This window comes from Lepisma saccharinum, chromosome 1, assembly GCF_977018435.1.
Source record: "Lepisma saccharinum chromosome 1, izLepSacc3.1, whole genome shotgun sequence".
Classification (NCBI taxonomy): Eukaryota; Metazoa; Arthropoda; class Insecta; order Zygentoma; family Lepismatidae; genus Lepisma; species Lepisma saccharinum.
Window position 1 is genome coordinate 187,788,261 of NC_139229.1, and position 19,442 is coordinate 187,807,702.

Here is a 19,442-nt window from a genome sequence, read left to right on the forward strand (position 1 = left end):
ATTTCGATGGAATTACAACGTAGTTGCCTTTACCTGGGAATCAAAACTAATTGGCGTGTGAACTGCGAGATTGAAAAGATTTCTAGGTCGTAGCAAAAGGTTACAAAATCATATGTAACACAATTAATCGTGCCTTTTATATTGTGCGTTTGTTATAATCACCTGGGAAGTTTTTTAGCAAGACAGGACAAGAGTAGATGGGATGTTATTTTATTGGCTTTGCGGGAACATTTTTAATCATATGATTGGCTGTGGGTTATTTTCTTGGGAGAGAAGTAACAAAAGACATTGCAGAATGGTTTAACTAAAAATCCTATATAATATATGATCCAGGATCTCATCAATGGGTATAGGATTCTATCTTTCAGTATTCATGTATGGGTGTATTTCTAAAGAAAACTAGCAAGCTTTAAATTACTTTAATTTAATCCTCTCAAATCACTTTCTCATGATTTCTGTTTAATTTATTTTAAAAGTAATTTTTTTTTCTTTGGAAATATAATCAACCACAAGTGACCCATGCGTAATTAATAGACAGGATGGTAAGGACTTTGACTTTTAAGCCCACTGAATGCACAGATACGCTAATCGGACCTGGACCTCCATCGGCTGTCGAACTCGGGAACCCGTGATTAAAAGGCTACGACTTTATTCCTACACCATCAGGGAGGCTCGCAATGGAATTGAGAAGAGTTGACTTGAATGAAATAGGCTTTGTCATTCTCAACTCGAGTCCAAACTCTCGTATTCTTCTAGACTTGACATCAAACATTTTATTTCTTATAAGGTCTTCAAATGCAAGTCCTGGTCTAATTTGATTGTAAAATTACCAACAAAGAATTGAAAAACCTGGATTGCTGGTTACAGAAAGACATTATTAGGAAATACTGAAGAAAATTCTGAAACTTGACAGAGATAGGGAAAGTGAAAGTTAATGAAGAATTTGTAGATCGATCAAGATGTAGTAACAAGTTCGGGTTCATATACACCATAATTTCCGAAATATACCTTAAAATATATATCCATCATAAAGAAATTACAGGAATTAAGAAGTTCCATGTGAGATATTTCAAGGTTGCGCTTATCAAGCGCATTAAGTTGTCAACTTTCGACCTGGTTCGGTTCCTGGCTGAATATGGATGTTCTTTGTGAGAATCCCTTCGTTCATTTAATCCAATCCTAAATACTCATCGTTGTGATCAGTCAAAAGTGGCAGAAAGGCGACGTAAAATAACAAGATAATATAATTGTTACTTTTCTAGTAACAATTAAGGGTAAAGGTAGTGGAAGTACCTGTGCCATGTGAAGGTTTGTAGTGATTTATTTATGTGTTAAGAAGATGAAGAAATTGCTGGTATCGAAATTGATGGGTAATTATAGCCAAGCAGTTTGTAACCAGTGTCTCTGGTAGTAAAGGACTGCAGAGGGACTATGAAAATGGTTTATTTTTCAAGGATTGTTTCATCTGAACACCTCATCCGAAATACATAAAGAAACAACTAATTACTAGTATCTGGAGAGTTGATATCTCTACATTGTTTGTATAGTATAATATTGATTGATTGATTGATTTGATTAATTTTACTTCGCCTTTTGTGCCACTTTTGGCTAATTTGCGAAGATGGGATAAGTGATATGATGAAATTGATGAATGGACACTTACAAACATCCATGCCCAGGCCAGGATTCGAACCCGGGACCCCTGGCGTCGTAGCGCGATGTGCTAACCACTGTGCCACGGGGCCGGCTGTAGTATAATATGTATAATATTATATATATAATAGAGAAGGGAAATACACCACACCAACTCTGTTTATTTTGTACACGAGGAACAAACAGAGGAATGATGGAATGAAACAAAAATGTTAATCTTGTAAGACGAAGAATTAAGGTGATCGATAGATTTCCTTCTTAGATAAAACAGATCAGTTAAACGAAACTTTGCAGAAGAGAAATATGTCCTGGGAGTTAAAACAAAAACGATAACAAGTAAACCATTATCGGTTTTCAGCCGTTCTTGGCCTCATGTAGGATACACCTCGATTTGTAGTTGATGATTCTCGTTTGAATTTCTATCCATTAGGATCCGATCCGACCATTTGCCATTGAAATCTCTCCGCCCAGCAAGTTTCATCTTTGTATCGGCTGTAGTTCGTGAGATCCCCGAAAGTTGTCCCGCTTCTTTGTGAAGATGCCGTGCTGCAATGAACGATGGCCTTGAGCGCATAGATGATGGCACAATATGGAAAACAACAATTCTGGGAAATCTCACGCAACAAAAGAGATCCCATTACTGCACTATTGTGCTTAACCTTAGGAAGTTTCCGAGAGAAAATTATTGCTATTTTGCTCACGGTAGAGAGAGACATCCATGAGAAATAATATGACGTAACTAATAGCGGGTGAAGTCGACACCACATACTCACGAAGCACGAAAGTGACACTGGAAGATACGGGTGGTAGTACTGAGTTCTATTTTGATTATTTTTACGTCACCTTTTAACTCCTTTGCTTAATTACGACAATGAGAATGAAATGGACTATGGGACATACACACTGGCGTAGCGCAGTCTCCTGGGCCCCCCTGTCCTTAGCGACAAAAACAAATCATGATGCCGGAGTGGGACGGACGTACAATAGTTTGTTAATCCACCTCACCCCTTAAGTTGTACAAGAAATTAACTTTTACCCCAAATACTCTGCCTTCACATTTTTTTTGTTATTGACTTATATATCAGTGTAGTGCCTTCTTCAAACTAAATCAGGATGATCTGAATCTCTGATAAATAACTGGAAATATTTTATTTTATTCCAACGCATCGGCACAGCCAGGAATCTTTTTTAGAGGAGAGCGAATCTTCCCATTGCCAACTACAGTGCGTCCATTTCGATCTGCAGCCGAGAGATCGGGAGAAACGTGGCGGGCGGCGCTGACGGAGATGCCGACATTTGAGGCCTGTAATGCCCGCTTATTTTTGTGGACATCTGCAAAACGAGCACTAACCTGTGTTATAACACGCAAAAGTTCTTCTGTAATTCTTCCAAGTTCCACCCTTATATACACAAATAAATACGCTTTAGAAATTATATTAAGAGCCACAGATAATACTCTGTAAAACATTTTAATCATAGTTTTGACCAGTAAGTCTATATCCTTGAAAGAGTTTTGTGTCGATGGCGATCGTTTGGAGGTTTCGAATGTGCAACACTGTATCAAGATTGCGCTGCAGACGAACCGTTAAAAGCTAATGGTGTTCGTGAGCTTCCTTGCAATCCGAAATCTCCTAGCTCAAGTTTTTTGTTCCTTCGCGACTACAGAGCTGTGAATATATTGGCAGGCAGATGTAAACCAAGAGCGTGTTAATTTCGTACTGTGCGTAAGAGTGTTATTCTTGGTTACTTGCCGTTACTTGTTTGTGTTATTGCAGTGTGTATGTGTGTTGTGTCAGTCAGACGATTGGAATGCCAGCCGCAAGGTTCACGTTAGAACAAAGAATTTTTATGTATGACACTTACGTGAAAACAGACTCGTGTCGAGACGTGTGTAGGCAATTTGTACAGAAATTCCCAGGCGTTTCACCTCCACATAGAGATACGGTTAGACGTCTTGTCCTTAAATTACGAGAAACTGGATCGTTAAATTTTAAAACACCTAAGCAAAAACGACGGATTCTAACCGAAGCAAAACTCGATGAAATTGGTGCAGCGTTAGAACGTTCTCCAAACAAACCTCTACGCCGTGTTTCACAGGAGATGGGCGTGTCAAAATCATCAGCACATACAGCCACTAAGCTACTAAAATTAAAACCGTACAGAGTTTCTATAGTGCAAGAATTACGGCCCCCTGACAACGTAAGTAGAGTAAATTTCTGTAATTGGGTTTTGCAGAATATTGTAGATGGTATTGTTGATCCACAGATAATATTTTTTTCGGATGAGGCATGGTTTCACTTGCGTGGTCATGTTTGTTCACAGAACAATAGATACTGGAGCACTGAAAATCCCCGAATAATATACGAAGTTCCGTTACACGATGCAAAAATTGGTGTGTGGTGTGCTGTAAGTGCCAAAAGAATAATAGGGCCTATATTTTTTGAAGACAAAATAAATTCAGAGAGGTACCGCACACAAATACTCGCGCCGTTTTTTCAGTTGTTATCAGATAATGAGAGACAATATGGGTATTTTCAACAAGATTCGGCCACAGCCCATACCGCCGCTGATTCTTTGGACGCTATAAGGGAGGTGTTTTTGATGACAGAATAATTTCAAGAGGTTTATGGTCTTCACGTTCGCCAGATCTTACCGTATGTGACTATTATTTGTGGGGAACCTTGAAAAATAGAGTCTACCGAAATAACCCTCATAGCATCGACGAACTAAAAGACAATATAAGGGCAGAACTAGGAAGAATTACGGAAGAAGAACTTTTGCGTGTGAATCAAAATTTCATCAAACGATGCCAGGAATGTGTGAATGTAGGTGGACATCACTTTGAACAACTCTTATAACACAGGTTAGTGCTAGTTTTGCAATATTTATATAAATGTCTGCATATGTCCATAAAAATATGCGGGCATTACAGGCCGCAAATGTCGGCACCTCCGTCAGCGCCGCCCGCCACGTTTCTCCCGATCTCTCGGCTGCAGATCGAAATGGACGCACGGTATTTTGTTCCTGACCCTTTGTGTTTTTTGCTTGAAACATTTTTAATGAGGTTACATATAATACACATACATTTTTAAAAATATTGTTTTTGGGGAATTGTTAAAGGATAGTAAGCACTCCTCTTTTGGACTTTGAGGTGGATGCACATTCAGCCCCGGCCCTAAGCCATCCCTGGTTGCGCCAGGTCAAGATTCAATATAAGAGTCGCTCACATTAGCCTTCTTTAATAGTGAGTGATACATTCAAGCAAACGTATCACTGCAATTATGGGGGTTGAACCGGACCTCTAGATTGTTGGTGGTGACCTAACATCACATAAAGTCAATTGCTATCCGGTACGAAGAATTGGCTGCGGTGTCCGGTCTTGAGAGATAAAGCTGCGATAGGTCTATTCACTGAAAATTTGTCTGTCAATGAAATGCCGCTTGGAAGGACTGACCCCTCCACTCAAAATAAAAAAGGTTTCCACAGACATAATGTTTAATTTTGGCGTTATTGGACCTCAATATCATTTTTCATAATTTTAACGCTGCCACTTCTTTTCGATAGACTATTGATGATATATTTCAAAGACTTTTTCATGAAACAAGGACCGTTTTATTAATAGATCATCAGTGCTCGAGTTTGCATAAGCATCCTCCTCGACCTATATACCCTGTCTCAGGTATCTCTAGAGCAAGGCCATGCATGGCGGCAGAGAAGGGAGGCGAAATCGAGTGGGCAGATCGAACCACTACACGCTGCTGGGAAGGCTGCTAACTGCAGTCACCCCCCCCCCCATCTCCACGCAATCCACTTCCTCCCACGTGTTCATTGGTGGAGCTGTCTCGTGTCACTAATTGCGCAGAGACTTGCTTTCGTTCGCCTGCTCCAGAGATATTAGGAACAGAGTGTACTGTATTGCTTTAAGCTGATCCATCCAAGGATCCTTCCTTCTATCCCCAAACTCGAACAAGGAAATTCGCAGCTAGGAATTTTCACCTCGAACACTGCAGATCACAAAATCTTAACACTTTGGAAAAGAAGAACTAGTTCGACAGAAATGTCCCAAAATTTCAATACATAAGAAAAATGAACTACACAAAATCACACAAAATAATGGACAGAAACTCATACTTAGTAGACCCTCAGGGCAAAGAAGAGATAATTGCCCCTGGGCACCACCTCCTACTGAGTTTTTGGGGCCCTTTGAAGTAAAACGTAACAGGTGTAGACAATGTGGGAAATTCATTTCAGCTCTTATTTCAATATGAAAAACCTTGGGCCCCCCTTGAAAATATTTAATGTGAAGTTACATTTTAAATATTACGTGTAACACTAATATTAAATGGTCATGAATTACCAAGTTTGATGTTTATTGTGTAGCAATAAGGAATCGACTGGTTGAGCGACTGAATCTCACTACACTACGTTTACGACAAACTGCGTAGCTACAACGGTATGAGATGAAGGATATTTTCTTATCGATTGTTATCTGCGGAACAAGTAAGTTTATTCTGCATTTTGGAGGGAACTTATATGACAAGTTACCCAGGCACCACTACTTATTATCGCAGACGTCGTCGCACGATGTTACTGGGAACCAGATTTCTGTTTCGTAAATCGACTTTTCTGTAAGCGACACTAAGTGGAATTTCTGCTGTTACATAAAATTTCAGAAGCACATTGCGGGGCCCCTATATCTCAGCCCCCCCCCCACATTGCGGGGGTTTCGGGGGCGGCAGCTACGCCACTGGACATACACAATGATACACCATATCTTACCAACTGCTCTAGGCATCTAGAGTGGGTTACTGGAAAACAGATACACTGTAAATATTTGAGAAATGACGATCCAAGAGCGCATAGACTGCCATCTAGCATGACAGTTTTTTTAAAGTATTACTAGCTATTACATAGTTACGCTATTAATACACGTAAATTTAACGATTCAGTTCTTAAAAATATCTTTATGGCGCACGCAACTGTAATTCACAAACACCAATATGTCTATGCATGATAATATGTTCAATTTTTTTTTTTAAAAAAAAAACGGTCCCGTTTATGTAAATTGACAGGTATACTGTTAAGGCGATCTCCTTAAGCATTTTCCATACAAGCTTATGGGAGTTTGAGGGTATTTTGGTCACGATTATCTCGAGAACTAGTCGACAAAAGAATATCAAATTTTAACTGAACACTGAGAAAAGATGTTTCTAGAAAACCACTGATTAATATTTTCATTTTCTGCATAAACGTCTCGAAAATTAGTTAATTCATTTTACTCTTTTTTCACTTTTCTTGACACGGCAACCCTGCAGAATCCAGTCCGCTCTTCACTCACCCTCGTTCACGACTAATGAGCCGGGAGGAGAGGGGAGGGGAGGGAGACCCGAGGAGAACTCGCCAGAAACCGGCTTCGGGTTTAAATATCCGGGGAGGAAAGCTCTGTGAAGATTTAACTGGGTATTTTTGAAATTATAGGGCTAAATTGAAAATTGACAGAAGAAAGTGTTCAAGAATGCGAATAGAATCAGCACAGATAGATATATATATATACACACTTAGTCTGGTAAAACGGTAAACAGTAAAGGTAAAATGTAAATGTTATCGTAATTGAGGACTAAAAGTGGTAAACGTTGTAAGTGCCAAAAGCGAAAGTGTTGGGAAATTGCATCGATCCGCACATCAGCCCGTAAGAACGTTCACACTAGTGACCTCTTTACACGCCCTTTGAACTACTTAGAGGGCTACCAGCCACTTTTCACGTTTACCACATTATAAAGCATTTCACATTTCACAGTTTAACGTGGAAAACGGTGTTTGAATTATTTTGGCACTTACAGCGTTTACCAATTTTAGTCTTCAATTCTCGCAGTGTACGTCGCGTTGACTCATTTTAACAGACAAGCATGGAAATTGTGTTGCAATAGGTTCGTGCTAGATCCAGGTTGCCAAATTTCATGCTTCTAGTTCTATTACGCCTTCAACGTTTGCTGGTTTGTAATCTAAAATTTTACGTCTCAATGGCGTATGTGTCTGTTCACTCGTTGGTTCTAACATTCGTGCCTATCATCATAGTTTATCCTAATAGGGTAGAAAACCGATGTAATTTATTTATATATATTTCATCAAAAGATCAACGCTATTTATAATTGTTATAATTGCTACGTACATTTGAACCCACCCACAATCTATCTATCTATCTATCTATCTATCTATCTATCTATATATCTATCTATCTATATATATCTATATATATATATCTATCTATATATATAGAAACTCAACGAGGTGTTCTTCAGACAAAGATTCACACTAAAATTTTTGAGGGTGGAAACATTACGTGTATAGTGTGTTAGTGTTATTTTGCAATAAATTCTGCCTTGGACAGCAGTTTGAATTTTTTATTAAACATGAAAACAAGGCTTAATAGTGTTACACAATCTCTGAAAAGTTATTAGGAGGAGGTCAGAGACCCAGTATTTCATTCTAGGGGAAGTTATGCTTCTAGCCTAGGAAAAATTTAGGAACGTCTACTATTTGCCGTGATGTAGGGTTGGTTAAGTTGTTCTAAACAAGAATAGAGGCTTTCCCACGTACCGTAGTGGTAACGTCGTTGCCTTGTTGCCAGGTTCAACCCGGTTGGGCGGAGTGGTTCGTATCCCACTTTAAACTGTAGGTCCAGTCTAGCTTAGCGTGCCTATGTGTAAAGTGGACTCAACTCACAATAATAGGATCTTAAAGAAGCACTTATGAATCGAAGCAAAGACGTCAATTAAAGAATGTGCACGTAAGTGAAATTCTTTCTTGAAAAAATGTCCACCAAAGCGAAAATAGCTACATATTTTAACACGAAACTTGTAGTTTGAGTTTAAGGCACTTTTTATCTAGCTAAATGTATAAACGAGTTGCAGCTTGTACCGTGTTTTACAATTCATTTGCTTCCAATTTTTAAAATTTCATTGCATTGCCTTATTAACAATGGTCTAAGAAAAAAAATAAGAAATTTTATATTAATGGGTTGAAAATTAATTTCAATGATTGATTAAGTCCACTTTATGCACAGAAAGGATAATCGGGACTGGACCTACAGTTTAAGGTGGGATCCGAACCACTATGTGCCTCCACAGAGTATCGAACCCGGGACCCCTTAATTACAAGGTGAGGATCAGTATCATAAAGTTTCCTGAATCTGGCGCAAAAGATTCATTCGAATGTTATTTCCAGTGATTGCTATCTGTTCTGAGAAAGAATATTTACTTGCGTCATACAAAAGCCGTTGTTGTTCAAAGGTTCGGAAAGGGCAAGCAAGCCCCCTTTTTGATTTTGCATGCAACCTTGTATCCGTCTGCAAGCTGTTACATCACCAAAGTCAAGGTTAAATGAGGATTGAAAAGCGTGGATGTCAACCTGTCTGTGACGTAAAACGTAGTTATTAACTTTCTCTTCCCAGAGAGCTGTTCATGGGGAACAGCTCTAACGGAACTCATGTTTTAAAACTCAGCTCGCGGACACGCAGGGAGAGAACGTGAGAGAAGGGGAGACAGAGAGATAGGGAGGGACACAAAACACCCCCCCCACACACACACACAAGAGAGAAAGAGGGAGGAAAGGGGTGGGAGGGATAAGAAGAGAGAGGAAGAGAACGCACGCGACATACACAGTGACTAGAAGATAGGGAAGGAGACAACAGAAAGAGAGAGAGAGAGAGAGAAAGAGAGAGATATGCATGGAGAAGGAGAGAGGGGAGCGTGAGAAGAAGATGGAGAGTGGAAGAGAGTGAACAAGACATACATAGAGGTTGGTACGGAGGGAGACACACACACACACACAAACAATTACACATAGAGACATAGAGAGAAAGATATTGAGAATTCCGGAGGATAGGAAGAGAGAAAGGGGATAAGACGGGTGTAGAAAGACGGGGGGGGGAGAAGGACAGTGAACAAGACACATAGAGACACACAGACATACAGAGCGATAGGGAAACAGCCACACACACACATACACCCCCCCCCCACACACACACAAACAAATAGAGAGAGCTGTGTGTGTGTTGAGAATTGGTAGAAACTGTGCTGTCGACATCCAAAGATATCCATCTAGTTACTTAATTATTTTTATGAAATAGCAACGAGTCACCTGTAGGAATCTCGATTTGTAGAGCGTTACACAACATTTTACATGGTTTCAGCCAAGAATGTAGTTCAACTGCATTTCAATTAGCTACAAGCATATGGTATGCTATTCACTTAAAAATTAATTCTTCTCCAGCCGGCTCTACTTCATGAAAATTCAGCCTCCAGCAGTTGATCACGTTATTATATACTGTATATACAAGGTGTGAATTGACGATGGAAAATGCAAGGGATCCTCTGATTTGGCTGGACTATCCCTGGCAACAGAGGTAAAATTCCATCCTAACAGGGATCATTTACCCTTTCACCATAATAATAGTCACATTTGTAACACAATCTTGCATCAATATATCTTGCACATATGCATATACACGTATATTTTACGATTTCCTTCTAGTTAACAACAAAGAGTAATTAATAATTATAATATCAACAACGGCGATGATGATAGGATAATAATAATTTCTCATTTGCTCCCCTCACCCCAAAAAGCAAAAAGTTTAATTCCCAGCTGTCCTTTGAGGTCTGCTAACGAGTTTTGCACTAGATGACGAATGGCCAGTGCACCGTGCTTCATCACCGCTGATGAGACCGGAACCCGCTACTAAATGCTTTGATATTGTGATATTTAATCGAACCTGGACTCTCCCAAAAGGTGAGTATTGAAACCATTTGACTATGAAGGAACTAATGAATATAATAATAATAATCCTTTGCGCAACAGCCCTGAAGGGTCTTGGCTTACCTATCGACTGCCGGTCTCCCTCCCACGCTTTCCTTCGTCACCTCGAAGCGTGGGGATCTGCAACCAGTATTGGAATAGTCGGGGGGTCAGCCCGACGTATACTCAACCAGGGGTTTCCAACTGGCGGCCCGCGGGCCGCATGCGGCCCCCGTTGCCTTTTTCTGCGGTCCGCGAAGCCAGTTTGCAAAATACATTAATTTTATTTATTTTTATTAAAATACGTTCTTCTTTTACTGAAGGATTGGATGCTCTGTGAAGAAAGACAATATCATAAAAAGTGACGTAAGTTTCTCTTCACACCATGCATTTCACCCCTTCGCTTTTTGGAATGAACTCGCCCGCTTCCGCGAACGCTTCACTCTTTGTGTTCAGAAACAAACTGCAGAGAGGCGCTATAGAGATCTGTTTTACTACGCACGAATTACGAAGAGATTTCCAGTGTTCCAACTCGGATTTTTCTGTGACTGATTGTTAAAGTTTGTGCAAATATCGAAATGAGCAATATCTCCAAAAAACGTAAGATTGAAAATCAAAATAGCTTCTCTCCAACTTGAATTGCGTGATTTGCAAGGCGATGTGTTCCTTCAAACTAGGCAAGAAAAGGGGCCAGAGTTTTTCAAATACCTTTCAAAGGAACGCTTTCCAAACCTTCGTAGTTTCGGGCAAAGAATAACATCGATGTTCGGCAGCACATACACGTGTGAAAGTGTTTTTCTCTTCAATGAAGTTCATCAAGAACCGCTACAGAAGCAGACTGTCAGATTCTTCACTGCTTCACCTTCTGAGACTTTCAAATATAGAAATTCAAATACAACTTTAATAAAAGAAGCAAATCGGGCTCAATTTTCACATTGAACACTTACTATGAAGGATTCTTATTTGTATGGTGTGTCTTTAATTTCTTTCAATTCAGCAATAAGTATTGGGTTTTTGTGAAATAAATTGTAATTATACAATTTTGATTTGTAATTCCATTGTTTTATAGCCTCATTTTAGAAATTTAGGTCATGCGAAAGTACTACATTTTCAGTTCAGCACTTACAATTTTTGTAACTTTAACCCCCCCCCCCCCGAGAAAAATGTGGCTCGCCTATCAACTGCTGGATATAATTTTGGCCCTCGGACCTTTTGAAGTTGGAAACCACTGTACTAAACCACAATTAAACATAAAATGCATTGCTGCCACTGTATAGAAGCGTTTCTGCCCGTTACAGTTTGTCATTCTCGCGAACCAACAAACGCGATTGTCTGCTCCAGGCATTGTAGCTTGGCCTTGCTGATTGCTGGAGGAGATATACTCTGATGATCAGTTCCGGCAAGGACCACGAAAGTTGTTACCCGTGTATACCGACTTCTGGAGTTCATTCCGGAAGCATATTTTGGGTGGGTCGTGGCCGACAACTTTCCTAACATCACCGTGTCCTTTAGAAGCATGGACTTTCAGTGCGGGCGACAAACTAACAATAAATACGTGTATTATAGGCGCGTAAGATGTGTAATTATCGATCGTTTAAGGAATCTTTCGACCTTCTGACTTTCGTAAAGTGGGTACATTAACTTAATTATAAATACAACTGATCGTTCATTTTTCTTTCTTTTTGGACAGCCAAGTGATTGATTGATATAAGTAATTCAGAAATTTATACATACATTTAACATTTTTTTTTAATGACTGTCAGTCATCATTTCATCATCCTTTTTCCATTGTCAACTGATGTAAAACGCAAGGGAAGGTTAGAAAAGTTCTCCTTATTAGCCGAGCACGTTCAGTTGTCGAGTCACGAGCAACACTGCCATCGAAGGTTTCGGATTCGAACCCGGGCCTGGGCACAGGTGTCCCTGTGTGCCTGTCTCTTCACCACTTTCATCGAACCATGGGATCGATAATCAACGGGGTATATTTCGGTTCTCAGGCCACCAATTTTCATCCGTTTTACAAGTGGTTCGGATCCCACTTTAAACTGTAGGTCCAGTCCTGATTAGCCTTACTGTGCATAAAGTGGACTTGAAACACCAAATCAACCAAACATCCGTTTTAGATCCTGAGATAGTCTCAGGCAGGACACTCTACTAACAAACTTTCTCATTTGTATTTACATGTAGTATGCGAGCCTGCAAAAGTCATTTGTCAAAGATGCTGCAGTTTACATTAGGTCTTAAGGTTCCTCTGTGTCGTGGTGAGACGTGTTTGGAAAAGTCTCAACACCCAACGAAGTTTATTTCTAAAGTTCCTATTGTTTCTAGAAACTACACTGATATTCTCAGTTTTTAAAATTAGAATTTAATTGAATTGTTGTTTTAAGTCCACTATATGTACAGAACGCTAATCGGGACTGGACCTACAGTTTAAAGTGGGATCCAAACCACTATGTGCCTCCACCGGGTATCAAACTCGAGACCCCTTGACTACAAGGTGACGACGCTACCACTGCGCCATGTAGGAGGTTCTTTTTAAAATTAGACTCCTTCCAAATTCTTTCTGTAGAAATCAAGATCAATGTCCGAATAAGGCGTAAAGTAAAGAAATTTCAGTTTAGGTAAAATTTTAAAGATTTACAATGTTTCTTTTCGGTATTACAAAGGTCTCTTTCGTTCTCAGCTTGGTCTCGATTTGTAAAAAGGCCATACCGGTAATTAGAGACGAGAATGATACTAATTGTCTCAGTGACATCTTTAGTTAAACCACAGATAAACGTACTATATTAATAATAATAATATGTTTATCTGTGGTTAAACCTATAATACGTTTATCTCTGGTTAAACTCACCAAACGTAACATTTTAGTAATATTTCAAATTCTGACACACAATCATTATTTTAGGCAAAAATAACAAATATTTTTTAAAATTATTGACATGTACTATTATATGTTGAGGAGAATTCGTTTGTGAAACAAAAGTAAAGTATTTCGAACTCGTGTTACGATTAGCAGTCACTATTAGTCTATAGGAACACAACGTGGATTTAGACTGTCTAAATGAATAAGGATGTCTAGCTGGTTACATATAGACGTGGTTTAATGTTTAAAAATAAGAAGTATTTTCTTACATTTGTGTACCTCTTATTTGGACACTCCAGAAGTCCAGACAAGACAGAGATGAGATCGCGAGTTTTCCTAGGAGTCCTCTAGGAACTAGACTTGAGTTAAGATACCGAGGGAAGACCGAAAACGATAGAGGCTCACTTACTCACTAGACGAGACGATCAGTCACAGAAGTTCCCGGGTTTGAGTCCCGCCCTGTGCATGAGTGTTCATCATTAGTGTCCCGTCATCAATTTAATCTATTCAGTACTTATGATTAGCCAAAAGTGACGCTAAATAACAAGAATTCAAATAATGAGAAGGGTAAATCTCGTCTCTACAGTCACTTACGTAACCGGATCCAACAAACGGACTCACCTGGAGTTACCCTCTGTCGTATCCTTGGACGTACCCCGATCCTCTTATTCATCCATAAGGCACTGATAGAATCACAAATCCTCTATGGTTACAAATCATTTTAAACCCTTTGTATTCCTGCACGCGTAACAGTGTATCTTTCCCACTAACTGAACTGACACAGTTTCCATTGAGGCATCATGGGATCATCACATGTAGGAGGATTGAGGGGGAGGGGGAGTTATCAGGACCCCTGCATCCGGCTCTCATCACCAGATTATAGCACTTCCTCGGTTCCGTGATAACAGCTTATTGTTTACCGCCACCTGATTCACAAGCATCCACCGCGAGCCACAGGAATGTTATATAGAGTGAAGAGTAAAAGTGTGTTGCCAAAGCCAGTTTAAATCCACATTGTGTTCATATAAACTAACCGTGACACGACTTCGAAATACTTTACTTTTGTTTCACACAACGAATTGCCTTCAACGTACAATACGCGTACACATCATTAATTTAAAAAAATTGAAATATTTCTAAAATGTTACGTTTGGTGAGTAACTAAATATGGTACTGAGACAACTAGTAGTATCCTTCTCGTCTCCAATTATCGGGATGGCTTTTAAAAATCGAGACGAGGTCGATAACGAAACAGAGCTTTGTAGGATCGAAACTAAACAAAATTTTAAATTTGTTAAATATTTAAAATTTTAACTGAACTAAAATTACTTTATTTTGCGACTTATTCGGACATATCAACCAGATATCTACTTAATTATTTTGGCCATATTTTGCTCATCGTAATTGCATTTATTAGTGGCAAATGAGACCCCGTGCATACAATTAGGATATTATTTATGAAACAAAAAGTTCTTTACAAGTACTGATATTTTATATCGATCACTTTATGAAGAAGAGGAAATCTGATTAATCCATTTTGTATGAACATATAGTATATATAGTATGAGTTTCTCATGAAATGTTATTCGTACTTGAAATTCAATTTCTTAGTTAATAAATAAGTTTTTAGTTTTGATGCCTATGTAATACGAATGTCCTTGACTTCAAAGTGGTAATGTCGCATTTCGAGTCCTGGTGTAATAAAAAAGAAGAAAAGGCTCATTTACAAGAAATACAGCCAAGTAACGTTAAAACATAATTATGTGAAGAATTAAGTTAGTACGGCTATCAAGTATTACAATTGAGACCAACAAGTAAATATACGAGTAAGTGCAAATATAAAATTAACGTGATCATGTAATGAAAATAAACGTTTTAAAAAATTGAATATCAAATAGAAATAATTGAAATTAAGATTGAAAAGGCTACAAAATTCACAACATGCTTACATTAAGATACTTTGAGGCCAGTCCTCTTTTGGAGCGGTTGTATGAATTGCAAATTCGCACGAATATGCGTGTGAAGTGTCCCGCACCGTGCGGTCCAAGGCGTCAGGCTTTTGGGCTCGGGCTATACTACGGGGAGCGCGCTGGTTCGAGTCTCCTTGGGGAAAGGGTAAGAACTTTTCTTCTGAGATTTCAGCCTTTGTATGTCCACCCACATGTACATGTACATTTCCAGCGAGTTTCGTCAATGTTTACAGTTTAGACATCTTTGACACCTTTCATAATATTTGAACCGAAGGGCATGGAACATGACGATGTGTAGTAACCACCGGTTCCCCACTGAGGAATCTAATTTTGTATTTTTTTTTTGGGTATAGGTATTCCTTTGTGGGTGTCAGTTCATCAATTTCATCTAATCACCTGTCATTCTCATCGTCGCGGTTAGACAAAAGTTGTAGTCAAACGACGCTTAATAATAAAAACACAAGTTCTTCAAAAGTTGTTACACAGTTTATGGAGAGTATAATTAAATTGTCACAAAAATTAAATACATACCTTCCTCGAATACTTGGCGCATGAGCGGACGCACATATACCAAATAGTTTTGGTTCAAGATGTTGCAAAGTGCAATACAAATACTATAAAAATAATGTTATTTGCGTTAAAGCTTCACTTTCATCGCAGGTTCCAGATTACGTAATAAATTTCACTCGCTGGTCTTGCGTCGAAGAAAAAAAACGTAGAAGAAGAATTGGGAATAGTGGTAACACCTCGTTAAACACGTTGAAGAGAACGCAGATTAGCTATCATCACACACACAGAATGGAAGAAGGAAAACTCCTAGTGCGTCCATGCTCAATCGGAAAGGGCCACTTGCGAAATCAGGAACATAATACACTTGCGGAAGAAACACTAACCACAGCTACACGGCGTGGTATTTCGCTGCATCATCGGTCTTTTGCTGAATGGGACAGAGATGCTTATTCCACCTTCTCAGCACAACCACCTTGTTAGAATAATTGAGATGGTACGAAGTCCACCCATAATGGCGGTGTAAACCGACGTTCTTCTTTCCCATACAGCTGTTGCTCATTGAATCGTAACAGCAATTGTCTTAAAAGATGCAAGAGCTTTGGTTTTCTGATCTGTTGTGTGTCCGTGCTCCAATCTAATCAGCAAGCGCGATTCTTCTGCCTGTAAAGTTCTGCTTTCCAGTTTGTTTTGTCCCTTTTACCCAGCAAAGATAGCGGATTCTTTGTGAATGTAAAGGAATGTGTGTACAGCACTTGACTTTTACCCTTGCGTAAATTTAGGCTACAAGTGTTTGTGTATTCAAGATAAACATAGGAAATAGTGCAAATACAAATTAAGTCTTCTGCCACATAAACATAAATAGTTATCGCAGCTCGTCGAACACGTTGGACATAGAGGACACATCCGTCTCTTCCTAACCTTTTCGTAAAAAGGGGCGTTGGAGGAACGTACAGTCACAGGCAATAAAAATGAGACACACAGATCCTGAAATATTCGCTTCCCTCCAAGGGGTTATGTGTGTTGCCTAAATCTACGGCCACAAGTGGATTTTAATAGTAAATTTTCAATGGCTACTTCTACCACCGCCATAGAGTTAGGCAACACACATGACGCCTTAATAGGGAAGCAAGTTTTTCAGGATCTAGATGTCCCATTTTTATTGCCGGTGACTGTACATAAGATGGACATCAGTGCCGGCCCCAGGGGAAGGGTAGATAGAAGCACCACCGTTCAAACCGTACACTCCCGCAGTCAGCAAGAAAAGCTCGATAAATAAATACTCTTTGAGCCCAATAATAGTACATGTGTGTGTGTGTGTTTAAGAAATATTGCAACTTTAGTCTAGTGTCGATACATTGTTTCATGTAGTCATAACAGTGGACCTTAAAAGTTCGTGATCGCGAATTTCGCGCAAACTAAAAATTATATAGTTTATTTGGCTATTACATGTTTAAAGATACGTATGTGAAAAAGATATATTTTTTTTAGGGATTTTCGCGAATTTTGCCAACGAACGCAAATTTTCAGCCAGTTCTTGTATTTTGCTTTCAAATGCAAATTGTCTTGATAATTCAGTTGAAAATGTATTTCCTTTTTTTTCTTTTTTCTTTTTTTTTTAGCTTATTATATCATTAGGTTCTTGTTGACAAGTATGAATATGAAAAGAAAACATGGGTGGGGGAAGAACAAGGGAATAGCTTTAACAAGGCAGATAATCGATCACAGAAGATTGTATGACACACTCAACTGACAACGCAGCAGGCTAAATTACTGGAGAAAGTGCTTTTCTGTTTACCGGAAGATGGTCTGACCTTATACCAAAATATTTTGAAGCTGTTTCCAACGCTACGACATAAATATCCTCTTTGCCGTTGCCTTTTTTGCAACAACTGTTTCTAAAAGATTTGTCTGTGTGTATTTATCTGTTTGAGTCGCTAGTTGAATTCATTATTTGTGAAATGATGCCTCCTCCTTAGTTCCAGCACGTGAATTCAATAGCGAAGGCTTGTACTATGTGCGAGCGTGAAATGAGATTCTCACGAGTCCGTTTTCAAACATATAAATTCAGATAGACAAAAGAAAAGAAGCGACAAAAAAAGGTCTTAAAACAGGATTCAATTGCTCAAATATACTTCTGGTTGAAGACCCGAATACATGTTATTGAATGTGAATTTATGAATATAATGTAGTTTATACGTATTTCACATTTTTCTTTGTTCTAAATTGAACCTTTTCTCTGTAGAGAACGTGCAAATAAAGGAAATGGAGATCAAAAGTTTGAATCTATTAACTAACAAAGTATGTTATATTTTATATGTTTGCGTGTCTAAAATGGAATAGTCTACAATAAGAATGTATGAACTAAAAATGTTAATGTTGTTAGTGTAATTTGCTGCCAATTCTTGTTCCCTTACATCATAAAATCTAATAGTTAGTATTTGTATATACTTTCTCAATACTGAGATTTCAGAGAGGATGTATGTGGCAGCAACGTCACTAGCAAGAATTGAGTAGGAGAAAATGGATGGAAGGTATTTTCGGGGTGGGAAATCTATCGTCCAACTTACAATTTAGATAATTGGTTTTAGGAGGTACTGTACCCCCTGTTCCTGTTCCACTGTCAAAGTATTTATTCACACTGGCACTTTAGTAACCCATACACTATATTTTCAACTATCTTTTATAATTTTCTTCTGGTTCTCAAGCAGCATATTTTTTGTTGAGTACGGTCCAAAATATTTATTTCATCATAGCGTTATAAAAAACAAAATGCTAGCGGAAGTGTATATTAGCTTATTTAAAAGTTTCGGCTTACCACTACCTGGAAGGCAGCGAGGTCTTTGCCCTCCTGCTCGCGTGCAGAACAATAATGATGACAATGTCTACCAAACTCCAAAACAATGACGCATGTCTGACAAGACACTCTGGTTGCAAGGGTTACTGACATCGCTCTTTCGCCATGAACTTGAAGGATTTGGTCTCACGTTACTCTAGCTAACATCAGGCGCTAAATGACAAAAGATATCGATGTCACGGTTTCCAATACTACCATTACCGAAGAACATACAACAGTGATTCGCAATTTTTATTGATAACCAAGAACGTTTTAGAACAAACACAAGGGGGGAAAATTAATTATTTTACTATTATTTCTCTCTAAAATTTACGATACTTAAAATCTGTGTATGCGTGAAATCTCCTCTATCCAGGTCGGCCATAAAGGGACTATCGGTGGAGACCTCTCAAATTGTTTGGTGCCACTTCCGTAGTCACCGAAGTTCCAGTATTCAAGTCCCGATCTTGGCTTTGTAGTTCTATGCAAGAGTTTCAATTTCATTTAATCGGTGTATACCCTCAATATCCATCCAAATTTTATGCGACATCCCTTGTAATTTCTAAAAAAGTCATAGTTAATTTATGCCCATTTTGGTGTCATACTTACCTTCGAAACCCCTATTATGCATAAACATCCTTCAACATTGAAAATTGTAGACATAACCCTGCATCACCTTCCATCCTCATCGTTGCGATTGTCCAAAAGTGGCAGACGAGAGAGGCAAAATAACAAAAATGCAAACTGTTACTTTCGCACCACAATCATTAAGGAGAACCTTTATTATTTCCTTTGGTAATTTTGTGTGAAGTTTGTG

The 19,442-nt window shown here is 38.8% G+C and overlaps 1 protein-coding gene across 2 annotated transcripts in view; it reads right to left on the reverse strand.

Annotated features, from left to right (window-relative positions):
* tsl (membrane-attack complex domain containing protein torso-like) overlaps positions 1–16,134 on the reverse strand; it is a 76,278-nt gene extending 60,144 nt beyond the window's left edge. Inside the window, exon 1 of one of the 2 annotated variants that reach the window (XM_083126410.1) lies at positions 15,814–16,134. In XM_083126410.1, coding sequence (XP_082982536.1) covers positions 15,814–15,835 — 22 coding nt within the window. In that variant the 5' untranslated portion in view covers positions 15,836–16,134. Of the gene's footprint in view, positions 1–13,933; positions 14,088–15,813 lie in introns of those variants that run through there. The other variant, XM_083126400.1, reaches the window with a different exon arrangement.
* Between the last annotated feature and the right edge of the window lie 3,308 nt (positions 16,135–19,442).